Here is a 27,787-nt window from a genome sequence, read left to right as displayed (position 1 = left end):
ACACACCTCTGTGGAAACTTCCTCAGAAGCTTTGGTGAGAAAGTTTCAAAGTTTCTAGAACCCCTCCCTGCTGCTTCCATCACCCTGTGTGGTAACTGATGGGCCACTTTTCTGTTATCCTCCCCAGAGTGAGAGTTCCTTGAGGGCACTGTCTTTTTGTATAACCAGCTTCTGGCAAACAGTAAGTAATCAGGGGCCTCTCTGGTGGCCTAGGAGTTGAGTCTCTGCACTGTCACCATGCGGCCTGAGTTAGATCGCAGGCCAGGGAGCTGACCCACATAGTGCAGCAGACCTCTCCTGTCTCACCCGCTGCTCCTCTCAGCAGTGGATTTCAGTAAATCTACCTGTTCTGCTCCCCACTCTGTCTCTGGGGAATCCTCTCACCCCCAGTACCCCTGGCCTACACCCCAGTTCTTGTACACCAAAAAAAAGTAATCAACGAATAATAACAACTACAGCCTAGTGAAGGCCTTCCATATTTGAGTGCTAAGCTAAATGCTTTATACGCAGTATCTTATTTAATCCTGACAAGTCATGCAAAGGTCTGTTGGAAACAAATATTGGTTAAATGAACTTTTCCAAATTTTCCAGGCTTCTAGGTTCTCCCTAGAGAACCATTTCTGCCATTTCTACATATTTCCACGTGCTTATCCCCCCGCCCCGGCCCATCTTGTCTTGCTTTTATTTTTCTGTTTCTCCTGAATTCTCAACTTCACTCTTTGTAACAGTGTGATCGCCATAGAAAGGGGAGGTTCTAGGTCCCCTGCCCCACCCAAGGGAGGGGAGAGCTGAGGAGAGCAGAAGACTAGAGGAAGGCTACGAGAAGATCCGGAGGAGCACGTGGAGCAGAGACATGTGAAGAAGCTGTACTTGCTTCTCGGCCTGGGAGTCGTACCAGGGACTTGGGGGACACGGAAGGAGACACTTGAAACAGACATGGGTGAGAGACCTGTGGGGAGGCTGACAGTGGCAGCCTTCATCTTGACTTGGATTTTGCTCCTTCTGTCCTAGACTTCTCTGGCCCCTTCTGCCCCTTTCCTGAGTCTCCACCAGTAGGTTCCTTAGACTGTGGCAGGCTCTTGGGCCTCAGTGGCCCTGCTTTGGGCCAACCCTGTTTGGCTGGACATTTACCCACGAGGGGGTGGGTGACTTCAGTCGCTTCATTTGGACACTACTTTAACTATTTTCTTTCTCTTTCTCCATTGCACACTAATTATATTAAAGTTGTTTCCCAGTGAAGGTCTTATGCACTCGAGTATATTTTTCTTGATGTGGCAAGTGACAGAACCCCTTCAGAGGGTTGCTCCTGGGGTGCTCCTCCATCTGCCTGCTGACATTTTCTCCTACCTGGTTTATCTCTCAGTTCTATATCAAACATGAAACTCAGGCCTTTTCTTCATCTTCACCAGGTATTGCCAGCATGGGACAGCTAAGGCAGCATATCATTCCAGAGTCTTGAGGGAAACAATAGCATGAAACAGGCCATCAAGCTGAAGATGTCTGAAGGAACACCAGAGAAATCACTCATGGTAGATGCCTGAGGAGAGGGAAACAGAGGACTGGGGGGTTACTAGTGAAAGATGGGCTTTGGATTTATATCATGGGATTACATAATTTTTTCAATAAAATACAACTTACAAAATTGCTTTAAAAATGGCGACTTTAGGGTCTTCCTGGTGGCGCAGCAGTTGAGCGCTGGCCTGGGAAGCTGCCCACAGCCTCTGCAGCGCCGGTTGGATCCCTGGCCGCTGACGAGGGTCCCATATGGCTCGCAGCCTCTACTGCCACTCCCACTGCTCCCCTCAGCAGTGTATTTGGTTTGTCTGCCTGTTCTGTTCCCCGCTCTGGTTCTGGTGAATCCTCTCACCCCCCCACACCTCTGGCCTGTACCCCAGTTCTTGTATGCATAAATAAATAAACCTTTAAAAAAAATTGCCACTTTGCTCTTCTGAAAAGTCCCTTGGCTCTTCTCTTCAGAAGAGTCCTCCAGCTGCCTCTGGGTGATCCTTAGCCTCTGCCATGAGGCTGGACCTCTCCTGCTTCATCTACTCTCAACACTTCATTTTCCAATTTCCCCCTTTTTTGGTTTTCCCTTAATTGTATCCTCTCCTTCCTGTTTCCCAGCCTCTGTCTGCAGAGACAGATTTCATGTCCAAAGAAGCCGCTCAGCTTCTGTAAGAATTATGCTGACCGCGTAGGAAGCTACAGCCAGTTCTCATTTTAAATCACACCTCCTAGGATAACTATCATAAAATAAATGAAAAACAACAAGGTTTGGTGAGGACATGCAGTCAGCGGAGCCCTCGTGCTTTACTTGAGGGGCGTGAAAATGCTGCAACTGCTGTGGAAATAGGTTGGCAATTTCTCAAATAGTCAAATATAGAATTACCACACAACCCGTGATTATCGCACTGAGGGCTGAATCTGGTAGAATTGAAGCAAGACTTCAAGTGTATTTGCTCATCCATGTTCATCACAGCATTATTTTTTTTAAAGATTTATTTTTATTTATACAAGAACTGGGGTACAGGCCAGAGATGCAGGAAGGTGAAAGAATTCACCAGAGACAGAGTGGGGAGCAGAACAGAACAGACCGAAGACACTGCTGAGGGGAGCAGTGTACGAGAGAGGAGAGGTCAGTTGTGCCATGTGGGTATCTCCCTGGCTGGCCGGGAATCGAACCCACGCTACAGAGACTGTAGACAGCTTCATAGCGCTGCTCTCAACCCGCTGCGCCACTGGGGAGATCCCATCACGGCATTATTCACAATGGCCGAATGGTGTGAGCGACCCAAGTGTGTGTGAGCAGGTGAATGGTCTACACGTTTGTATAATAGAGCAAAATTTGGGTATATGCTACAGCGTGGGTGGGCCTGGGAACTTGGTGGAATAAGCAAGACGCAGAAGAACAATGTTACATGAAGTATCCAGGTTAGGTCAATTTACAGAGGCAGAAAGTAGAATAACAGTTCAGCAGGCACCAAGGGGAGGGGGCTGTTGTTGGTTAATGGACACAGGGTTTTGTGAGGATGATGAAAATGTGGACAATGGCCATGGCTACACAACACTGTGCGTGTATTTACTTTTTACTTCTTTATTTTTAAGATTTATTTTTATTTATTTATGCATACAAGAACTAGGGTGTAGGCCAAAGGTGTGGAGAGTGAGAGGATTCCCAAGACAGAGTGAGGAACAGAATAGGTGGATTTACTAAAATCCACTGCTGAGGGGAGCAGCAGGTGAGACAGGAGCGATCTGCTGTGCCATGTGAGTCAGCTTCCTGGCTGGGCATCAAACTCAGGCCACAGTGGCTGGCGATAGCTTGATAGCACTGAGACCTAACCCTTGTGCCACGAGGGAGATCCTTGTGCATATATTTAATGCCACTGAACTGTGTACTTACAGATGGTTAAGTAAGGATTATGTGGGTCCTCCCTGGTGGCATAGGGCTTGAGTCTCAGTGCTATCACCACCGTGACCTGAGTTTGATCCCCGGCCAAGGAACTGACCCACATGGTGGAGCAGACCTCTCCTCTCTCGCTCGCTGTTCCCCTCAGCAGTGGATTTCAGTAGATCTGCCTGTTCTGCTTCCCACTCTCTCTGGTGAATCCTCTCACCCCCTGCACCTCTGGCTTATACCCCAGTTCTTGTATGCATAAATAAATAAATCTTTAAAAAAAAAAACCAAAATCCAGAAAGTCAAACTTGCTTTTAATCCTATGCTACATGGAATCATTTTTCTCACGGCCTCCATATTGCTTTATGAAGCGCTTCTAATTTACCTGTTGGTCTGTTTTCTCTGGCTTCATTGTGAGTTTCTTAAAGGAAGATTTGCACGTTGATGTTTATCTGGGGGTATAATAAGTGGGATGCTCTGGAAACTATTGGTGTTGCTAAGGATTTGGCCAAAATCCAGCTGGGCCTCCCTGGTGGCACAAGGGGTTAAGCACAGCACTATGAAGCTATCTACAGCCTCTGCAGCACGATTTCTTTTCTTTTTTCTTTTTCTTTTTTTTTTAGATTTATTTATTTATTTATACAAGCACTGGGTACAGTCAGAAGCGCGGGAGGGTGAGAGAATTCACCAGAGCCAGAGCGGAGAGCAGGACAGGCAGACTGACGAAGTACACTACTGAGGGGAGCAGCGGGCGGCAGGAGAGGTCTATGCTCCATGTGGGACCCTTGCCTGGCGGCCAGGGATCGAACTGGCACTGCAGAGGCTGCAGGCAGCTTCGCAACCCAGTGCTCAACTGCTGCACCACCGGGGAGACCCTGCAGCACGATTTAAATGCCTGGCTGGCCAGGAAGCTACCCACATGGCACAACAGACCTCTCCTGTCTCACCCGCTGCTCCCCTCAGCAGTGTATTTCAGTCAATCTGCCTGTTCTGTTCCCCACTCTGTCTCTGGTGAATCCTCTCACCCCCTACACCTCTGGCCTGTACCCCAGTTCTTGCACGCATAAATAAATAAATCTTAAAAAAAATAAAACCAAAAAACAACAAACCCAGCTGAGGGCTTGATCTGAAAAGGAGCTGGGATGAGGCAGCAAACACCACCAGACCCCAACCAGTACCACAGGAGGGACCAGGACACGTGGTCTCTACCTGAGAGTCTGGGGGGCCAGGTAGAAGCTGAGGTCCATCGCACAGAACACAGACTCTTGCCCAGAGGGAGCACGGGCATCCTGGAGGAGACAGTGCCTGATCTGAGTCTTAGTGAGGAAATGGGTTTAACCCAGCGCAGAAGAGCAGAGAACAGTGTTCCAGGCAGCAAACAAAGCAGAGGGAAAGGGCTGGAGGTGGGAGAGTGTGGTGTGTTCTGGGAATAATTCTTTGTGACTGGGATGTGGATGAGAGACAGCGTGTGTGCTGGGAGAGAGGAGGAGGAGGATAGGCTAAGAAACCCTGCAGGATTTGAAGATGAGATGTGACATGGTCACATCTGTTGGGTGGAAAAATCAGCCTGATGGCCGGAGCAGGGCAATGGTAGATTCTGAGGGTAGATTCCAGAAATATCAATGGCTGCAACTGTCTGAGAAGTGTGCATGCCCAAGCACGCAGGATGGGCCCAGTCACTCAGAGGATCTAGCACAGAGGCCAGAAATGGGGCTGTAAGCCAAGTCTGATAATCTCCAGAGGTTGCTTTCAGAGAATGCCACAGAGGTCAAGGATGGAGACCAGGAGCCGGCTGAGTGGAAGCAGGATGTGGAAGCCTCAAAGCAGCAAGACGTGTTCCTTATTACAAGAGGCAGGACAAGGAGTGAACCATTTGGTCCCCAACTTGTGCCTCTCTTCCTAGTCCCCTACAGTTATTTTCTGCACCCAATGAAATCTTTTTCTTTCTTTTTATTTTTTTAGAATTTATTTTTGTGTTGAAGAATTGGGGTGCAGGCCAGAGGTACAGGGGTTGAGAGGACTCACCAGAGACAGAGTAGGGAGCAGAACAGGCAGATTTACTGAAATTCCCTGCTGAGGGGAACTGGGGACGAGGCAGAAGAGGTCTGCTGCACCCTATGTGGGTCAGCTACCTGGCCGGGGATTGAACTCAGGCTGTAGCAGTGACAGAACTGAGACTCAAGCCCTCAGCCACCGGGCCCTGAAATCTTTTTCTTCTCCCATTGAACATCATTGAGATTTTGAGTGATCGCTAATTCAACGATTATTCAACATTCTGGGCAAAAAACTGTCACATTGATAGAACCCTCGGGACACAGAGACAAATGATGGGGTTGTGTTCAAAGGCACCTGTCTCCATCACCAGGGCTGGGAGCCACTGATGAGGTTAAAGCTCCATTGGATTATGTAGGTAGCACATCACATCCAGCAAGCAGAGAATTAGAAGCAAGTACTGTTCATTGAGTACATACTAAGCCACATGAAAATTTCAGGTTTGTAGGTAAAAGAGGGTGGAAAATTGGCAATTTCGTCTAGTTTAGTGTGTGTAGAACTCAGTCTTTCGTGGAACTCAGAAGGATATACCAAGATTGGTCAGTTTGGTTCATGGAACAATCACCATTGGCCCATAAGGGCATCTTCTGTTCATCCATCAGTTTTTCCAACTTTCCTCTATGAACATCAAAGAACTAGAACTTTGACAGTCACTTCTAACTGCCTGCTTAGGAAATAAATTGATTACTAGCATGGGGTTGGGACTGAGGCTGGGGTCCTCGTTCACTTTCCATGCTAGTTATTTAACCTCTTAAGGTTCAGGCGTAACATGCAAGCCTCAGTTTCTTCTGCAGTAAAATGTAAATTAAAAAGCAAAAAGTTTGTATGCATAAATAAATAAATCTTTAAAAAAAAAAGAAAAGAAAAAAGTGGAGGCCTCCCTAGTGTCACAAGGGGTTAAGTCTCACACTACCAAACTATCATGAGTTGATCCCTGGCCAGAGAGCTACCCACACAGTGCAGCAGACCTCTCCTGTCTCACCTGCTGCTCCTCTCAGCAGTGAATTTCAGTAGACCTGCCTGTTCTGCTACCCATTCTGTCTCTGGGGAATCCTCTCCCCTGCATTTGTGGCCTACACCCCAGGTTCTTCTACATTAAAAAAAAAGGCAAAACATGCTTTCTTTAAGGGAATATAGAGCAGATCAGTACTTGGCACATAAGCACTAAGTGATGTGTTATGTTTATTTTATTACAAAGTGAGCCAACAGAGGCATGGGCAAGGTAAGGAACTTGCTGGGGTTCACACAACTGGTAATAGCAAATTGAAACTTGAACATCTCTGTACAACTACAAGGTTATGTTCTTTTTTTTCACCAGACCATGAGCACTTTCCATAAAAAGCGTGGCACAGCGAGAGGGAGTGTGAAGCAATTGCAGGCATTGTTAATCATTAACTCTTCTATGGTAAATACTGTAGTAAAATTCTGCAAAGTTCTTTTAAGTGCATTATTGTTTGCTTTTGTTTTTTTTTTTTTTCTTTAGAGAAGAAAGAGTGCTTTGTTTAAAATGCAATTTGCTAGTCTCTCCCCCACAAGCAAGAAGGAATGTTCTTGCTTCATTGCCTCCAATACAGTCAGTACTAAACATTTCTTTTCAGAGCAGCTTATGAAAGAAAAATGCTTTCAAATTTATAAGGATTTCATGCATTTTGAGAAGGGACTTTCATATTCCACATATTTCCATCTTTGGATCTTTCTATTTAGGAATCAGGTTAAAAATACAATCCTTCTATCTGGAGCAGAAAGGTTGTGAACCATGAGATTCACATCTCTGGAGACTTACAGTCACTGTAAGGGGAAAAAAACAAAAAGAATGAAAGGAAATGAAAAAGAAATACAGCCTTTGTGGGGGGCTAGAATTGCAACATGATTCCATGAGGTTCAAGTGGATTGGATAGCCTGGAAGAAAATTCTCCAAAATTTCACCAAAAGGGGTGCTTTTCCCTCAAGAAAATAAACAGTTGCTCACTAGAACGGCATACTTAAAAAGAGGTATCCTGGGTCTCCCTGGTGGCTTAGGGGTTAAGTCTCAGCGTTATTATGCTGTCAAGGTGAAGGCCTGAGTTGGATCCCCAGCCAGCGAGCTGACCTGCATAGCTCAGCAGACCTCCCCTGTCTCACCCGCTGCTTCCCTCAGCAGTGAATTTCACTCAGTCCACCTGTTCTGCTTCCTACTGTCTCTGGTGAATCCTCTCACCATCCCCCAACCTTTGGCCTACACCTCAGTTCTTCTCTGCAGTAATAAAAAAAAATCTCCCTTGCTAGCTAACCCTCCCAACAATACACCCTCCAGACAATACTTAGTAAAACTTTTTTAGCAACTCTTTGAACTTTCATTAGAAATAGATTCTTCCTGAAGAACCAAGAAAAACTGATATTGCAGAGGAAAAAAGAGACCATGAGTGTTTTATATGGTGATTCACCAGGATTCCCAAGACTCAACAGTAATATTTATTACAGCAGAGGATTCAGACCCAGAGCAACAGGGAAAAGACCCGCAGCAGCCAGTCCGAGAGGTCCAGTGCCTGCTTCAAGCTCTTCCTGGCCTGAGGCCACACAGGGGAGTTCTTTTTCTAGCCCTGAACGACAGGGGCATTTGGAATGTCGCTGCCCAGGGGAGCCCAAATGAATCTCAGGGTGTAAGGCTTTTATGGAGGGCTTTTCATGGAGATATTCCGCTCTGCAACCAGACATGGCAACCAATACTCAGGACCCCAACAATAAAACCAGGGACACATCATTCCTCTTGGTGTCTGTGTAAAGCAAACCTGAGAAGCTGGTTGGTGTAATGGGCTCCATTGCTTCAGGTGTGCAAAACAAAATCACCCGTCACTCACTAGCATAAAAGATGTGCAAAGTCACATTGCCAGGAGCTGATCAAGGGTCACTCGTGGTTCCTTTAAAGGCATTAAGTAGTAACAGCCACACTTGTTAATTTCTTTTTCACAATGTGTTAGGGACAAACATCGGGATTTGAGAAAGGACTTCCGTGCCACAAAATCATTTACGTGGTAGAAGTTAGTTGCCTTTCCCTCTTACCATTTCACAATTTTTTCCCTTTCACCGTCTTTGCATAAGCTAATTTAAATTTTTTACTTTGTTAGCAGAAAGCAAGCAACTCTCCAAGTAAGACTATATTCAAGTCAAGACAGTTTTTGTTCTTTAGTTGGAAATATTTCTAGAATATTCTTTAGACTTACTGGCAATCTCTTGGGAGCAGTTGGTTCCCTAAAGAACTGTTTTCATCTCCTTAAGTGGGTTTAGCACCAAATAGAATTAATTTCAGATTACTACATTGACATTTCTGGTTCATTTTGGTATCATTTTAGTGGCTTTATTCAAAAGGTATGGATTCAAGTTTGACACCTAACAGCCTGTGTCCCATGGTAATGTTAGCTGCATGGCAGGTGTTCAGCTTCAATTCAGATTTGTTGCAAATCTGAGCAGTAGTTCTTCCCACTTCTCCATCCTTACTAACTGGGTATTTTGGAACCACTTCCACACTTGCTGTCTTATTTCCCTATTTGTTTCAGCTTTGATACATGATTTTATAAGTCCTAATCTTCCTCCCATTTAACATCAAGGTGTGAGGCGAACCTGATAACCACTACACTACGGAAACGCTCCATCTAACATCAAGGTAAACTCACAAAAATTATCAATTTGCCCAACATCCCTCCAGTCTTACTCCCCCTTCCCTGACTAGTTCACCAAACGAATATTCTTTCTGGGTATATAGTTCAATGGCTTTTAACTGTACATTAAAATAACTTCCTGGGCCTCCTGGGTGGCGCAAGGGATTAAGCACAGCATTATAAAGCTATCCTCAACCTCTGCAGCAGGAGTTTGATCTTCAGCATGCCAGGGAGCTACCTACATGGCACAGCAGGACTGTCTTGCCCACTGCTCCCCTCAGCAGCATATTTTAGTCAGTTTGCCTGCGGTGTTCCCCACTCTGTGGCGAATCCTCTCACTGTCCCCCACCTCTCTGGCCTGTACACCAGTACATTTATGCATAAAAAAAACTTAAAAAAAACAAACTTTGGAAAAAGATCTTGATCTGTACACCAGGCCTGTCGAATCCGACTTAGGCACTCACCCCAAAAAAGCTCCATTTATAAAGTGACCAGGTGATTAACGCACCACTGGCCTACCTGGGTCAACCCACCTTAAGGTGTGTGCATTGGTTCCCAGTCCTTCTCTTTGTAAACTCACCTTTAGTAACAGCCTATTTTCTCCTGACTCTTCTCCATTATAATCACGAACATTTATGGATACCTACTAAGTGCTAGGTGACATAACACTATTTTAAGCACTATTTATCCCATTACCTCCAAGAAAACACTGCTACTCAGGATTAAGCATGTATTTATTTGTTTAGTTAAAACAAACATAGTTTCATTGAAACGGTGTAGCACTCTCTGCCAACAAGTCAATACAGAATTGTTAGCCTCCAGTACAGTGGGGATATTTACACTATGTACAAAATGTTAACACACCCAAGTTCTCAAAGGTCTTTCATCACACTAGGTATCACATTCGGTTCCATTACACTAGATCACATTTTGAGAATTACTGCATTTTGAAAATTTAGACCTTATTTAAAATTTAAGTAAGAGATCTGAACTTGCACCAGGTTTTCATGGAGGAAAACAAAAAGGTGATGTACAACCAACCTGTTTATTGCAAATACAATTTAAACAGTATTTTCAATTGTTAGTGTTTACATCATTTTTCAACTTGTTTGTATTGAAATGTCTGTACAGTTAGCTTTTGGGGCACTTCTTATAGATACATAATAGGAATTCATCAAAATGCAGTTAAGAAACTTACAGGAATATATACACTTGACCCAAGTCCCAAACCTGACATTATATACAAGCTATATACAAATACATATGGACAGACAATGTATGTACATAGATTATCATAAATATTGAAAAATAGGTTAGCTTTAATGGATTAATGCTGTTCTATAAATAACATTACAGTTAAACTGAAACATCCAAGTAAGACAGTGATGCAGAGGGCTGACAAGACAGTGGTTTTAATACTGAAGACTGCTCATTAATGGGAATTCACTGTTTTAAGAACCTCAAGGCAGACGCTAGTGTCAAGATAACATGCAATGGAATTTACACCCTAGGCAGCTGATTTTAATCCTAGAACAGTCAGAGGACTGGGAATTCCTCCCCACTGTCAATTTCCTGTATTCTTTCTCCACTCTTTCCTGGTTGCCACATTATATTCTCCCAAAGGATGGATGTAAACGGTAGAGAACTGTTTTGTTATATCCCTGGGTGTCTGACTTTAGAAAAGTAGTTCTGTCCAGGAACTCAAGCAGAAGTGCCCATTCTTGTTCTGAACTAGAGGTGAGGTTCTGGATTCGAAGGGAGTTAGTTCCAAAAACCCAATTAAATGAAAGCAGTGCTGTAGAATCCATCTTCTCACTGCCTTTCCAGATGGCCCCCAATGATCCTTGTAGAAACAAACAAAAATGGACCATTGGTTTCTACAGGACGTCTTCCAGTTCCACAAGGGTCTTTAGTTACAGACCTATCTTGTCTGTAATTCAGTCACATATAATACAAGAATGTGTAACAAAACCATGTCTGCCACCTTCCTGGCCCTTGCCTAAAACTAAAAACGTTTAGCTCAAGATTAGACCGTTAGAGCCAGGTTATTCCATGATTTGCTTCCCTCAACCACTAATGGAATTTTACGTATACTGGGTTTTAGAAATTATGCCTGATGAGCAAAGTACCACGTTATTGAATAATATATTCCCCATACACTGTAACGTACAATAAACGTGCTCTTAAAGCAATGTAACTGTTTCACTCCTAACTGGTTTTGAAATGGAAGGATGAACATGCAGTCGGGCCAAGTACAAATACTCAGGTTGCACTGTTTTCCCTAACCGACAATTTGTTGGATGTAAACAAATAATTCAATGTTGTACAAAATGAGATGACGGTCCAGTGCACTTGAGTTTCTTTCCAAAAGCTTACTGTGTGAGCTCAGTAGCCTAGATGAAGAGAACTTGATACCAAGCATGAGGGTAATCTGTGGATGAGACCTCCACTGTAGACAAAACAGGAACACAACTAAGCCATGCATTGTCAAGTAATTCCCGCTTCCAGTGGACCATGGGCATCTTGAGAAGTTGTACTCTCTGGACATGACCATTTCCCGCCGCTGGAAGCAATAGCAAAAAAGGGCTGGCCCAAAAAACCCCAGCGCTGCCAATGCAACTCTGGAGGGATGCAACTGAATAAACCCTGTGTTACCCAATTGCACTATTTGGTACCTCAAAATTATTTTACTTTCCACAGAAATTTCTGCCTTGCCTTCCACTTGAATAGATGGAAGCCACACGTACATATTTCAGTCTAAATGAGCCAAATTATGAGGACAGAGAAGAGTGACGAACAATGTTCATCTGATTTGGTACAGCAATAATCGATTCTCTTATGTAACAATGATGCTTAAGTGACAAAACTACACACCTATTCATGGTACAATTTTTCATTACATCATTTTCTCTAAAAATTATTTTGGGTAAAAAAAGTATTTGGCTTATTATGCCTAAAAAAAAGGCAAATAATTTCATAATATTAATACTTGTTTTTAAATACCAATGCAACTTCTTTGACGGAACTTATTTTGACATCTGTTTTTGGACAAAGTTCAAAAAAAGCCATTTTTTTAAAAGTAAAATAGTGCTTCTGAAGTCTTTAAATATTTTTGGTACAAAAAAATAATAGTGTTTTTCTCAATACTTTGCTGTAAATTAAGAAGAATTATTTCTCACATCGAATGGTTCCATTAGGCACATTCAAGTAAAATCATAAAATATCCAAGTTAAACAATGACACAGCCAAACATGTGGCTTGATAAAAGAGTTCGTCCATTCTCTGGAATGGAATAAAATTGTCACTTCCATTAACCCGAGGCTCCTGGTTTTGTTGTTAATATCCATTTCTATCATCCAGAAGTTTCTTAAAATAAACAAACAAAAAAAGTTCACTTATTCTGTACTCAGAAGAACCAGCGAGGAATCTGAACTTCAAAAGGAAGTGAAACTGAAAACATTAGGTGAAATTTCATAACAGTTGAGTACTGACTCAACACTGGCATCAATGGACTGTTGGAGAAGTTTCAAGGGTGCCAGTTAATGGCCACCTGTGGAGGCATTGTGGACCCAATCCAAAACAATCAAGGCCATGCTCCCGGTCATCACCACTATCCCACTCAGCAGGAAGAGCACGGCCTGCAAGGAGCACAGAGAAAACCATCAGTGAGCTGCATATGGGACACACACACGCGGGCCATTCCCCTCTGTTCTTAGAAAGGGGCTCATTGCTGGGGCCTCCCTGGTGGCCTAGTAAGTCTCAGCACTATCATCCCCATGGTCTGACTTCAATCCCCAGCCAGGGAGCTGAACTATATATATGGTGCATCAGACCTCTCCTGCCTCTCTGCTGCTCCCCTTATCAGTGGATTCAGTAGATCCACTTGTTCTGCTCCCCACTCTGTCTCTGGTGAATCCTCTCATCCCCCCCCCCCGCAACCCCCCACCTCTGGCCTGCATCCTAGTTCTTATATGCATAAATAAATTAAAACAAACAAAACTGGCTCATTGCTAAGATTATCTCAGCCTTTTCCAGAGCTCCAGTTTGCTCAACCTATTCCTCCTAAGTGAGCAATTAGAGTCTATTACTGTATCTGGGGATAACTTTCTTTGGAACCTTCCAAAATTTCACATTTGTTCATTTCTTTGTTTCAATGAACTTCTCTGGTGAATACACGACTTCACCTAGAACTAGATGGGGTGTAGTGTTTTTTTTTGGTCTTTTTTAAGGCTGAAACTGAAGTCATTTAAAAAAGAAAAAAATTCAAACCCGAGATCAAAGTTGGGTTTAGAAACAATTCTAGTTCTTTAATCAGCTTAGAGTGGTAGTGGAGAAGAAGAACTGAAGAGCAGTCTTTTCCTTACATATCCCCACCGGGATCCTTTATGGTTAGTTTGTACATCCTCGGGTCAGTTACTGCACTTTAAATAAAGTACGTTAACACCTTTCCCAGAGCTTTGCTTTGAAGATGGTTAGTCTGGTTCCACTACACACCCCACCTTTTTCTCTTTTATGTACTTGCTGCCCATGGAAAGTGCCCATCCAGTTCAACAGATGCTGGGGATTAAACAAAATTTATACTTTGCATAGCTTATCCCTAGTCCTATCACTAAACTGCAACTGACTGAAGCATTTATTAGATGGCAAACTATCTTTTCCCTCCCCTGCCCATTCTTCCATCAGTGAGCGTATTCACTGGACACTGAGTGAAACTAGAACCAATGGCAGCTGATATTAAAATTAAAAGTCGGGGCCTCCCCGGTGGCGCAGCGGTTCAGCGCTGGGTTGCGAAGCTGCCCGCGGCCTCTGCAGCGCTGGTTCAATCCCCGGCTGCTCCCCGACCACCGGAGGAGGATCCCGCATGGTGCACAGACCTCTCCTGCCGCCTGCTGCTCCCCTCAGCAGTGTGCTTTGGTCCTTCTGCCTGCTCTGCTCCCCGCTCTGGCTCTGGTGAATTCTCTCACCCTCCTGCGCTTCTGACTGTACCCAGTGCTTGCATAAATAAACAAATAAATAAATCTTTTTTTTTTTTTTTAAAAATAAAATTAAAAGTCAGCAGAGGACTATTTGGTCTTGTTATTACTGTCACTGTAGTCATGATCTCTCACTCACCCCAATCTTTTGTACAGATTTCATTGGCTCTTTCTTCACTAGCTTGATATAGAAGGCAGAGGGAAGAATGAAAATCAACATAGCAGCTGCAGAAGCACCTGTAAGAAAACAATTACCACTTCCTGAGAATTCAACAAACCACCTGCCATTTCGTTTTTCAGAACTTAAAAATCCCTGTTGTTTGAATCAACTTTGATCATTTCTAAAAACTTACCAATGAAGCCAAAGATATCTCGAATAGTTGGGACAAAGATGACGAGCAAATTGGTAAACACCAAGATAGACACCGTGATGGAGCTGTGACGCAACCAACTGAAATCCTTTGCTGCGCAGAACAGGTGAGTGATGGAGCTCCGGATCTGCAAAAATATCCCATTAAAATTCTGCTTTAGCTGTTCTTTAACTTAAACAAGTGGGCCTACCTTGTGGCCTAGGGGTTAAGTATCAGCAATGTCACCGCCAGGGCCTGAGTTCCATCCCCAGCCAAGGAGCTGATCCACATGGTGCAGCAGACCTCTCCTGTCTCACCTGCTGCTCCCCTCAACAGTGGACCCGCCTGTTCTGCTTCCCACTGTCTCTGGTGAGTCCTTTCACGCCCTAGACCTCTGGCCTACACCCCAGTTCTTATATGCATAAATAAATGGAAAAAAAAAATCTTCCAAGTGAAACAAAACCAACAAGCAGCTAGTTAAATACTAAACTTGTGTCCACCCATTTTCTACACATCTGAACCCTTAAAATCATCCTAGTAGCTTCAATTATTGGGGGGGGGGAAGGAAGTGTAAAAATATCTACTATGCATTTTTGAAAAGCCCTTATAAAACCACCACCCTCTTGGTGTGGCTCTGGGAGAGCTTCCCTTCTTCAGAAAATGAAAATCTCTTACAACCCATCCCTACCCAGAGCAGAGCAGGGGACAACGTACCGGGAAAATAACTACTGGTACCGTCAGGGTCACGGCCACTAACACGGCCAAACGGACGATGAGAAGGAGAACATCAGTCCCCAGGACAGTGGAATACGTGTGAAGTAGTTCTGACTCAACGTGTTCTGTTAAGACAGAAAAAACCAAACCAACTTCAGATGTGCTATCTTCTCTGGAGATTATGTAGCAGAAGCCATTTTACAGCAAAATAGGTACCAAAGTTACTACCTATTCGCAAAAACACTAAAAATCAGACGCTAATAGGATTTATTTGGAATTAGGGGTAATGCCATTAAAATAATACTGAGGGATAATTTCTCTAAATACCAAGTAGAGATTTAGCCACATGACCCCCCATTAAAAGCAACAGGAGCTAAATAGCTAAATCCCAGGGTTTGGCTTCCAGTTTGTATGTGTTATATAATTTGGAGGAGAGAAGCAAGACGAACTTGAAGGCAAGAGCATACAAAAATGCTATCAAACAACAAAGGTGTATTTTTGAAGCGCGACTCTAAACTCTAACGTCAATTTCTTATTACAAATAAAATATACCCAAAACAAGCTAAATTTTTAAGTGATAGAACTACACACATGAAGTATCAATTTCATTTCACGAAGGAAATTTTAAAATAAAATAGACATTAATTACCATAAAACGTCAGGTAGCCAAAGAGGGCAGCCAGTAGGTACATGAGAAACATAGCAAAGAATGAAATCTTGGACACATTCATCATTCTTCTACGGCTGCGACTATGAAATCAAAGGAAAACACAAACAGATATTTGAGCAGCAGCCACGCAATAGCCATTAATAATTTCAAAGTCTATATAAACAAGCCAAGGACTCACCCTTTCAGCTCCTCATAAATGGGGAGGATGGCAGGATGGCAGACAAATGAGAAGGTGAGAATTGGCACAGCATAGACTGTCTGCAAAAAATGTAAAAACTCCCTTATTATCCTGATGTAACAAACCCACGTTTCCAGTCTACAACTTTTATTTTGTATTAGCTCATCTTAGCCTCAAAACTCAAAAAAGATTCCACCCAAGCATCATCTGCTTCCATTCTTTGAATTTGTTCATTAAATGTGATCAATATTCTAACTTCTAAAAGGATCAATAATTTACATGCTATGATTATTTCATTTTCTCAATCTATTTTAAGATAGAAGCCAATGCATTTTTTCTTGGTCCCCAATAATGAGCTATCAGGTTTTCTATAAAGTAGGTGGGCCTCCCTGGTGGCCTAGGAGTTAAGTCTTATCACCATCACCACTATGGCCTGAGTTCAATCCCCAGTCCAGGGAAATGACCCACACAGGGCACAGCAGATCCGCCTGTTCTGCTCCCCACTGTCACTGGTGAACCCTCTCATCCCCCACACCTCTGGCCAGCACCCTAGTTCCTCTACGCAAAAATAAATAGTAAGCAGCTATTACATGTCCTCCCTTTGAGATTTCCAAAGGCTCGTTTCCCTCTTTTCTTCCCTAACATCTTCCTTTGAAATATGAAGATTGGGGGCCTTCCTGGTGGCACAAGGGGTTAAGATGCAACCTATGAAGCTATCCGCAGCCACTGCAGCACATAAGTTCGATCCCCAGCCAGGGAGCTACCCACATGGTGCAGCAGACCTCTCCTGACTCACCCGCTGCTCCCCTCAGCAGTGTATTTCAGTCAATCTGCCTGTTCTGTTCCCCACTCCGATTCTGGTGAATCCTCTCACCCCCCACACCTCTGGCCTTTACCCCAGTTCTTACATGCATAAATAAATCTTTAAAAAAATATATGAAGAGGGCCTCCCTGGTGGTGCAGCAGGTTGAGCGACGCAGTGTGAAGCTGTCCGCAGCCTCCGCAGTATGAGTTTTATTCTGGCCTGCCGGTGAGAATCCCACATGGTGCAACAGACCTCTCCTGTCGTACCTGCTGCTTCCTTCAGCAATGTATTTCTGTCGCCCTCCTGTTCTGCTCCCTGTTCTGTTTCTGGTGAATCCTCTCACTCTCTAGCACCTCTGACCAGTACCCCAGCTCTTGTATAAAAATAAATAATTTTTTTAAAAAAATGAATATTATATTCAGCTACCTGTGAGTTGAAAATAAAATAACGCGGTCTGCAGGAATCACTGTCTGTCATGTTAAGTGCCATGTCAGGGACGAGCATTGTCGGGTGTGTTAAAGTGCTGTTCACCGTTTCATTAAATATTGAAGCAACAACTTCCATAGGACAATGAATCTGAAACTTCTTGCAAATCACCTGAAAACAGATTTTCATTTGTTAAAATGAAAAGCACAACAGGGTTTACAAATAATTTCTTTAACTTGAAAAGTACATACCACAATCAGAAAGAACATCATACACAGTAAGGAAAGGCCGCTGGTATAGCCCAAATAGCCTGTAAGAGGGGAAAAATCAGTTATTTGTTTAATGCAACAGGTTCAGGACAGCTATTTTTCTTCAGAAAATTATCCCCCTAGGAGACTTTCGTTGGATACAACATTAAATTTCTATTTCTGGGCTTCCCTGGTTGCCTAGGGATTAAGTCTCAGCACTATCACCCCTGTGGCCTGACTTCGATCCCTGACCAGGGAGCTGATCCACATGGCACAGCATGTGCCATGTCTCACTGCTGCTCCCTCATTCTGCCCCACTCTGTCTCTGGTGAGTTCTCTTACTCCCCACACGTCTGCCTACACCCCCGTTCTTCTATGCAAAAGAAAATAAACGTTTCTCATTCTTACATACTGAATGTAGAATTACTTAAAATATTTGCTAATAACTGAACAGTTTTTAATAGATGGAGCTCAAGATGGTATGCTCATCGCCTCTCACTAGGCAGAGGTTCCCTTCAGTTCTCAGCAGCCATGCACTTGCTTACCTAAATTTCTCAGCAATGACAAAGGAAGAATGAGCACCAAGGACACCAGCAGAACCAAATAGTCACCATTAAGATACCACAATCTGGAGTAAAGAAAAAAACAAGATCAAAACCAGTAACCACTATCTTCATACATACATTTTATCCACAGGACTCCTTCTATAGAAATACTTTAAAAAATAGGATCCCCCCGCCCCCTGAGGCTTGGAAAAATTATCAATTATTCAAGAAACCTATAAAAGGGAATACATTTCTAACTCTCTGTACCAGATGAATATTCACTCAGGTTAGAAATGGGGTCTGTAAACAGTATAACTTTTGTCCCACTGTTTGCTCTGGGAAGGTTGCCAGCTGATTCATAACATAAAATGCTTCTTAAAGGCTTCAAACTGACGTGGGAACAAAGTGGAATTGTTAAGCCAGTAATCTTATCTCTAAGCATTTTTAAGCAAAATTGTACACCAACTCTTTTCCTGGCTTTAGCTTGCCATTTTTAAAGCTAGAAACAAGAAAACTTTAAAACCAGTTTCAGATATTTGTTAGCAACTGTATTTATAAAACATGTCAGATAGAATTTTCTCATAATTCTATACCATCCACAGGCAACAGCAAAAACAAACCCAATACCCCAACGAGGACTTGTTCCAGGCTGTCAAGAGCATGTTGAGACACCCTGACCCACCGTGACTCCAAACAGTCAAAAGACACCTTGTGACTTCAGAGAAAATAGTATGCCCTGTATGAAAGCTCTAACAATGTAATATCTCTACCTTTGTAGCACACAACCCTCTTTGAAATCACTATTTTCAAATTATAGCCTGGATTCTAAGTGAATTCTACTTCCAACTCACTTCAGCAAAAAGCCCATGGAAAACCAACATTTAAGATAAGCTTTCTAAATGTCTAAACCCAGAGATAACCACACCTCTTATCTTAAAATAATTGGGGAGGAAATTATTCCTGCCCTTGCTTAAGATAAAAACCTGTTTGTCAACTGGGATGACTCAGTCACTTTGCTAGAAAGATAAAGTTTCCAGAAGATGGCCACATTTTCTCATTGACTTAAAAGAATCTCAAAGTTTTCCCATGAGTTATGAATCTCAAAGTTACAAGTCAGGGAGGTTGTGAATGTCAGTGTAATATAAAACTTCAAATCCAACTTGGGTTTGGATGTGTTACTTTCAGCTCCAACTTCTTAGTGAGTATAAAAAGAAAAGGTAAGTAGCAGAAAACCTGTTTTCACACACAGGTTAAAAACTCGTTATCCAGAGTTATCACCTTTCATTCTCAAAAGTTCCAATCACTTTTGGGGAGACTGCTTGGTCAGGCTGAACAGGAACAGTTACAAAAAATAATCCATTGATCATCACCCTGTATCAACCTTTGATAAACTGTATCTAACCATTTCCGAACTGTGAACTGTAATCGTTTCTTATGAGTAACCTTACTTAGCACCTACCCAGTTGTATCTTCAATGTTCATTAATGCCTGGATCACCAAAGGTAACTCATATTTCACTATGAAGAGGTAGCTTGACATAGCTGGAGGAAAACAAAATTATACCATTACAAGTGCAAAATGTGGCACGTGCCACCCCAAGTTAACGTGTCACCACGCTGCTACAAAGAGCAAAGTCAACCCAAATCACCTTTAACAAAATCCTTACCTCCAATGTTCTGCATTGTAATTGATCCAGAGGCAGCAAGCTTTCCAACCATTCCAAATGCCTTATGTCCCAACTGTTCATATAATAAAGACCCTGTAATTTAAGCGACACAAACATAAAGCAAATTTCAGTAAGAGAAAGAACACCACGACAAATTCATTGTTTTAGAAATACAAATGCTAACGTACCTCCTTCATTAGCAGTCTTCAACAGGAGATGAACAGAGTACAAAGAAAATATTGACACAAATGTCAAGAGAATTCTGGTAAAAGAAGGAAAAGGCACAGGATTATGTTTAAAGATAATTCTTTATAGTTTTTAAACATTCACATACTTGTTCTACTATTTCTGGAGCTAAAATGCCCCCCAAGAACTGGAGTTTGTCCTCCTGGCTAACATCTTCTCTGACCTAGGTAATAACAGTTTTTTAGAGCAGAGGGTTTCCCACTGATCAGAAGGTGCCCGGAGCTACTGGGGTGTCTAAATTTCCAGTGGTGGAGCTAGAAGACTTGTATTTTGCTACCACAGTAATTAGCTGTACACTTGCTATGTTTCTGCACTTAGTTAACTTTTATCTGTGAAATGGGGTCAGCCCACAAGGTGTGAACTCCAGCTGAGATTGGTTCAGGAAGGATAGAGACTACTTTGATTATAAAAGAGGGGAATGACTACCAAAAAAGGGGAAAATGTTAACATTTTAAATGGTAGGCATTGCAAGGTTTACAATCAGGCCCAAATCAGAGAAGTTAAACTATACTGCACCTCCCGGTGTGAACAGGAAGCCGTTTTCACCCTGTTAAATGACGGCTGTGCCCGAACAAGCAGGGTATCACTCTGTATGGGCTATCTCCTCCCCCCTCCATTCTTTCCCTTGGATGGAACAGAGAGGGGGAAAAACAGAATAAAAAACAGAGGGACTCAAGGTTCCCTAATGTCACTAAATTCTCTTTTCGGGCACAGTTCTTCCCCTCCAGCTACACACCCTCCGCTCCCAAAACAAGTGAAGGAAATACAATTTCTTGTTAAAAGGAACAAGAAATCAAAATCAGGAAACTCAGAAATGACCCTGTATACAAAATACTTCTTTTCACTGTGTGTGGGCAAAGTGAACACGGGGACCTTTAGGCTCTGGCAAGGAAACGAATGTTTGTTAGGAACATAAGCAGTGGCATTAAGCTGCAATTCTAGTATCAAGGTCTAGTCTGAGGTGGACCAACAGCACTGGCTGTCACTTAACTGGACAGAAGTGTTCAATTTAATAAAAAACAATTTTCAGTGTGCTGACACATGCAGTACTCTCTTACACTGAAATGATGAGGAAGGAGAATGAATGGGCTTTATAATCTTTGAAGTCCTTTTTGACCTCCAGATTGAGTCTACTTAATACGCTCAGCTACAGAGCTTTGGTGCTCTGAGGATTTGGTGCCCCGTGTATCTTCATGTCTCTCAATATACCTTGTGAGATGCTAATGAATTAAAAGCTCACTCCAGTCCTATAGATATGCTTTAATCATTTATTAACATGTTAATCATCAACCACATAAACTGTTAAGGTGTCATTTCAAAAGTACAAGGGTAACATGAGAATTTTGCGTTCATTTGTAAAACAGGTGTCTGTTTTTCTCATGCAAATTCTGCATTATGAGCACTCCGGTGGCATTTAAAAGGGAGGGGCCTCCCGTTTTTTTTTACACTAGGAGCTAGAAAGGGTTTCAAATAGTTTCATGATAAGTTCCATGTTCAGAAACTTTGAAGCCCTAGGATCTTACCTATGTCAACTCCCCATCATTCACCTTAGTAAGAGGCCTCAAAGCCCTAGTCTGCAAGCCTCCAAGTCAGCTCAGCTCCAGCGTGCCACTGCACAAGAGCACTTTACAAAGGTCTTTTTGCTCTGTTACTCTGGAGAAAATAACTGCAGTTGAAGGCACCTGTAAGCGAACTAAAATACGTCCCTCACCAAGGGACAATACCAAGCTAAAAGAATATGTGGTTTCTTCATCTGCATAATAAAATGCAGTATCTTCCACAGAAACTGCCTGAGCAAAGAGCCAGCAGTTACTTAAATTTAATGGCTATGATAGAAACATCACTGAAAACATATGCTCAAATTTACATGCATTTGTTTGGTGCAATCCCCACCCCCACCCTCACCCCCGAGAAATCAGCTCCAGGCTCTTCTAATGTTCTGCAAGGGTCAGAGATCCTGAACAGCCCTGCCACAAAGTCTTCCAGAACTCCACAATCCTATTTTAGGCATTTTTGCTGGGAAGCACAGCAGTTATCTAATTTTAACTAGGCAACCAAGGGAACCACTGAAAGTGAACTACTAGTGAAAATATTCACGTTTTGATGTGGCAACCATAAAATGAGAAATAAGTATATAAAAAAGGGCACCTTCCGGGTGGTGCACGGGTTAAAGACACAGTGCTATCAAGCTATCACCAGCCCACTACACTAGCCAGCCACTACACTGCGAGTTTGATCCAAGGCCAGCCAGGGAGCAACCCATATGGTGCAGCAGACCTCTCATATCTCCCCTGCTGCTCCCCTAAGCAGTATATTTTAGGAGATCTGACTGTTCTGCTCACCACTCTCTCTGGTGTATCCTCTCACCCCCTCACCTCTGGCCTACACCCCAATTCTTCTATGTGTAAATAAATCTTAAAAAAAAGTATTTTTTTAAAAAAGGGGAGCACAAAAAACACGTATTGCTGGTCTTTCAGTGTCCAAAAAATGACTCACTTTTTTTAAAAACAAACATGCTCCACATTAGCCAAATACCACCACGTACTATGTATTAAGTAGTACTTTTCTTCCTTATACAGATGAAAAGCCACCACCCATGGGGGAGACACCAATTTGGTCAATTTACCAAACTGATTAATACAGATTTTCTGTGCTTCCATTATTTGCCAGAACAGCATTTCTAATGACACTGGATTTATCAATAAGTCTTCCTTGCTATCTAATCCATGAACCAGTATCTCAAGTATTCCCACCGATTTACAGACTTTAGGTTTAATTATCAGTTTTAAACTTTGTGCTCTTTTTGCCTCATTGGCTCTCTCCATGTCATGCAGTTACATAGTACACTAAAGGTTCTTGGATCTCTCCTTATTTTAAATTTCAAGCAAGGGATTCCTAAGCCAACTACTTCAACGTAAATTCAGTCTCTGGAGCCAAAATACACGGATATCATCACATTCACTGGCCTGCGCCGCAGACTCGCTACTTACACATACTTACATAAAAAGAGCAATTCCAGTATTAGCCATGGCATAAGAAAGCCCAAGGATTCCACTGCCCACAATCGCATTGCTCAGATTAAATACTGACATTCCAAAGGAAGTAGTACCTGGATGCTACATAGAGGAAAACGATAACCAAACATATAACAATAATTAAATGGAGAAAAACCAGCGTCGGGCAACTTTGAAATCTAAACGTCAAAACTATTCTTTTACTCCATAAAGCCAGACACACAAATGTTCGGTGTTAACTTACAAAGTCTGTCTCGTACTTCTTCTTCCCCAAGTTCGATTCAAGTAAAAAGTTCTGGTTTTCAGGGTCTACGTCTGCATAATGGCTGCCAAGAAAAACGATAAGTTCGGCTGAAACACACCACAGACCGCTGTGAGGTCAGACACCCTGCACGGGGCCGCGCACACCTTCCTGTACAAGGCAAGGCGCCACGGACTTGCAAAGAAAACACCGTCACCGCCATAAATACAACCAACCACCGGGTATCCGGTACCCTCGCAACTCGGGGATTGCCCGCTTCATGCAAGCGTTGACAGCAGATTAAAAAGGCAGGAGCAGACCCCTGGACAGACCACTCCCAAGCTGCATGCGTCTTTTTCAAAAAGCACACAACTTCTCCCACCTTTTCAGAGCCGCCTGCTTGGTGGGGTAGGAGTAGTTGAAGTCGCTGTTGGAGCTGTAGCTGCTGCTGTCCTCGTCGGGGGAAATATTGAACCTTCCCATTTCTGCCTTCTTCATGCTGGGCCCGGGAGCAAGCGGCGCGGCCGCAGCGCTGGGCTCCTTTTGTCCTTGGCGGCTCACCGGCCCGCGCAGCCTGCGAAGGTAGAGGCGGCGTCAAGACTGCGGCGCTCCCCGCCGCCCGCCCCCGGGTCACGTGACGCCGCTAGGCGGCTGATTCATCCCCAGCCCAGCGAGTGGAAAAGTACCAGGCGGGCGCGAGGGGCGGGGGCGCGCCGAGGGGCGGAAAAGTACCGACGGCCGAGCCGCCGAGAACAAAGATGGTCCCCCGCTCCGCGCCGGCGCCCTCCAGCCCGCGGACCCCCGGCATCGCCCCTCTGTCCCCCGCGGGCGGCGGGGCTCCGTGGCGCCCCCCAGCCTCCCTGAAGATGCCCAGGCACGCAGGGCTCGTCCCCGCCCCGGCAGCCCCGAAGCGCGCCTCCCGGCCGCCGAGCTCCGGGGAGCGGCGCCGCCTGCCGCAGCCTCGCCGGCGCGGGCCCCGAGGAGACCGCTGTGCGGCAGCGCCGGGCGACGGGGCGCACGGCCGCGCGGGTCCTCCCCGGAGGCGAGAAAACGCCCGCCCCGGGCGCACGGAGGCGCCGGGTTTGTTTACACGCGGGCCCGAGCCCTCGAGCACGCCCGTCGGCAGCTCCTGCCCGCGCTTCCCGCCCGAGCGGCCCCTCCTTTGCCCGGAAAGGAAACTGATGCAACATCGATCGCCGATTGTCAAACGCCCAGCCCGTCCTCCCCAACGCGGCCTCCGTTAGAACAGGCGCCCAAACGCACCTCCGCCGCCCCCCAAGGCCAGGTCCCCCGACTTTATTTATTTATTTCTCATGCAAATCAGTCACAAGACCTGCCGCAGTGGAGCCGTGGGCCGGACCCGCTCCCCTCCCCCGCCCCGCGCAGGGAATGCGGCGCGCCCGCCGGGGCACGAGGCCCCGCCCGCGCCGCGCCCGGGGAGGCAGCGACCCCCGTGCCGGCCCCGGCTGGGCCGTCCCGCCGCCGGGGACCCCGCCCCGGGCGCCCACCCCGCCCGCGGCCGCCCACCCCACCGCGGCCGCCCGCCGCCGCCGCCCCTCGCGGCCGCCCCTCCCCCGCCGCGCCTGGGCCCGCGCCCGCGGCCCGGACGCCCCGCGTTACCTCAGCGGTCTCGGCTCCCGACAGCCGGGCACGCACGCGAGCGCCTGCGGAGCGCTGTTCTCGGTCCAACAAAAACCGTAAATAAAACCAAAAAACCACTCAACAGAAAAGCCCCAACCCAGGCAGGGAGAATAATTTCAACGGGCACAAGGAAATGGCAAGTAGCCGCCCCGGTCGTCCGGCGTCCGCCGTGTGGCGGGCTCGGCGCGTGCGGGAAACGCGTGGACTGCGCGGACGCACAACTCGGGGCGCTCCGGAAGCGGCGGCTCGACTGCCCGGCCGCCGGCAGCGCGGGTTATAGCGGCGTTCAGACGCGTCAGGGGGCGGGGCCGGGCCCGGGCTTCTCTTTGTGTATCAACAGCACCTGGGGCCCGCCCCCCGGGGCGCCCCGCCCCGCGCCCCGCCCCGCGCCCCCGGCCCCCCGCGCGCCCCCCCGCGCCCCCGCCCCGCCCCGCCCCACGCGCGCGGCTGCCGCGTCCGCGGGCGCCCCCCATCTCCGGCAAGTCCAGACCCCACTCACTCCAGCCTCGGGAGGAGCCTGGAAAGAACCCCGATGGTCCCCGGTGCTTATTCACTTCAGGCCCGACTGGGGCCCCTCAACTGCTGCCGAAGGAGCATTCTCCACATTCCCTTCAGTATCGGAGTTAGCCGCGGGTTTGGCTTTCCCCCCAAGACTTTTCGGGGACATATCCCGCCCACCCAATGCTTTGCTGCTTATTATTTTGTGTGATTTACAGTGGGATTTTTTTCTTGCCAACTTGGGCCGGCGCAGTAGCCCATCTCCGTGGGTGTCTGTTCTTGTCCTGGGTTCTCCACCTAGACCTGCTTTCACTCTTCAAACCAGGCTGCTTAGGATACTTGGCAGCTCCGATTCGGGATCTCCTTCTTGGAGGACAGGGAACACTCTACAAGGGGAAACGCTGGCCAGACCCTTGGAAAGGGGGCCCCGAATTGGGCCTCCGGTGGGGGGAGGGGGCCCTGTTCTTCGGAGTCCTCAGTTTGCTCTCTGCAGACACATTTCACTCATTCCACCACTCCACCCCCAACTGGCAAGCCCCCAAACGCCCGCCCGCCTGGCGTTTCTTCCTTACAGTTATACAAAGGCGCTTCCCCGTTGCAACAGTCGAGCAGGCAGAGCCCCTTGGCCAGCGTGGCCTATGGGCAGGAGACTGTCCACGGCTGGAAACAAAGGCCCCTTAGGAGTGAAAAATGTTTGTTGAATGAATGAATAAACAAATGAGTTTGACCTACTGCTCTTTTCCTTTTGGGGACGTGAGAGAGTTTGGGCAGGGCATAGAGGAAAGGGTTGGGTGGGCTCACGGTTTTTGCTTTCAATGTTTTCCTGAGGAAATTTGTACAACTCTGTTTCCGTGGCACGTGAGGCTGCGGGTGCCCTCAACTTCCACTAGTGTTTATGATTCACAAGAGAGAACCCCTTTCCAGCCTACACTGCTCTGTTCCCCACCCTTCTGCTGGTCAGATCGGTCTCATCTAAAACAATGCTCTTTCTTGCTTTAGCGCCCAACTTCCCTCACCATCACTCAAGACTTAGTCACTGAGCCTCCCAAACGCCTCCTTCCCCTTAATCCCTCCTTCTTAAGGTGCTGCTTTTTGCAGGTACTGCTTTCTAAACCATGCAGCCCAGGACTTTTCAAAAACCTGTGCTGACTTGTATTTAAAATCATTCCATTTATTTCTAGTTGTGTCTTCCCAGGGAGACTGTGAATTCCCCTAAGGCAGGTTTGGCATTTGACACATAATCCAGGCTGAAAAAAACGTATCTTTCTTCCACATTCTCAAACAAAACCTATCTGCTCTTCTTGTCAGGAGAGCAATCTTAGCGGTGCATTAGAGGACTCCAGAAGTTTCTTTATGTCCAATTGGGCCAAATTTTTAAGGCCAACCTGAGGCATATCTGCCAACTCAACTGGCTTCCATTTGAGTTTCTATGCTTGCATATTTGCATTTCTGCTTTCGGCTCAAATGCAGGGAGCACACCCCTTGCCCAGTTTGTGGGAAGCTGTATCACCAAATGCCTGTTGGTCAGAAACGCTGCAAGTTTGCTGGAATTCTTCATCATCTTTATGGCACTAGTCCTAATCCAGGCAACTGTCACCTCTCTCCTAGACCACAGTAAGAACCATAAACATAGCCTAACTCATCTCGGGGCTGCCACTCCTGGTGCTCACCGTCCATTCTCTACATAGTAGTCAGAAAGATCTTCTCAGGACATGAAGCAAATCCCTTGTTTTAAAGGGATAAATTATTTCACCTTCTTAAAGTCCCCCAGTTGCCCTACCCTAATTGCAATCAGAATAAAACTCATATTCCTCACCTATCGTGGTTTATCTGGTTGCTTTCTTGCCTCCTTCCTCAGCCTCATCTCCTATCACTCTTTCCCTCTTTACTACATGCAAACCACATTGATTTTTATTTTACTTTCCCCTCCCCCCCCAAAAAAAACTCTGTTAATCCCTTTTCACGGCTCTCTGCACTTGCTCTTCTTTCCATCTAGGAATTTCCTTGCCTATATCTTTATGTGGTGGCCTTTTCATCATTAAGTCTCAGTTAAAATGTCATCTCCTTAAACAAAAATTTACCTTGACTCTCCCAGCAAAATTTTTTCATGACATGAAAATATTACTTAATGATGTCTATTTACTTATGAGCTTCCCTCTTCCTGCATCTTCCTTCCCAAATCCCTTTCTTAAATGTTAACTCCACTGTAAATTCTTTTGTTTTGTTCATTTTTGAAATTCAGTGCCTATAATAGTGCCTGATATGTATATATATGAAATTCAATACGTTTTAGTTGAATTAGTATATTTAATTTTATACCTTAATGACTAACACGTAAGAAAAACTTTGAATAAATATCTGTTGCAGTGGCTTGGTGGCTGAAAAAGGACAGATTTTTCTCAAGCCCAGTCTTCTGTGAGCCACAAGTATGAGAATTGAGTCAAAGATTTGCTTTCCAATGACTTCATTTCACCTAATCATCATGACC

General features: G+C 45.2%; 1 protein-coding gene across 1 annotated transcript; it reads right to left on the bottom strand.

Annotated features, from left to right (window-relative positions):
- Window positions 1-9,767: 9,767 nt before the first annotated feature.
- SLC38A2 (solute carrier family 38 member 2) lies at window positions 9,768-25,040 on the bottom strand. The gene is made up of 16 exons (XM_037514096.2): window positions 24,781-25,040; window positions 23,543-23,734; window positions 23,164-23,245; window positions 22,906-23,021; window positions 19,848-19,921; window positions 19,660-19,752; window positions 19,453-19,534; window positions 17,994-18,076; window positions 17,452-17,510; window positions 17,201-17,371; window positions 15,970-16,049; window positions 15,771-15,871; window positions 15,122-15,246; window positions 14,411-14,555; window positions 14,197-14,294; window positions 9,768-12,722 (listed from the first exon to the last, which is right to left on the bottom strand). Exons 2-16 carry the CDS (start codon window positions 23,656-23,658, stop codon window positions 12,624-12,626), a joined length of 1,524 nt encoding a protein of 507 aa, XP_037369993.1. The 5' UTR covers window positions 23,659-23,734; window positions 24,781-25,040; the 3' UTR covers window positions 9,768-12,623.
- Window positions 25,041-27,787: the final 2,747 nt, after the last annotated feature.

The sequence above is a fragment of the Talpa occidentalis genome, unplaced genomic scaffold, assembly GCF_014898055.3.
Source record: "Talpa occidentalis isolate TD23 unplaced genomic scaffold, MPIMG_talOcc4v2.1 talOcc4.16, whole genome shotgun sequence".
Classification (NCBI taxonomy): Eukaryota; Metazoa; Chordata; class Mammalia; order Eulipotyphla; family Talpidae; genus Talpa; species Talpa occidentalis.
This window is presented reverse-complemented; position numbering and strand designations above follow the sequence as displayed.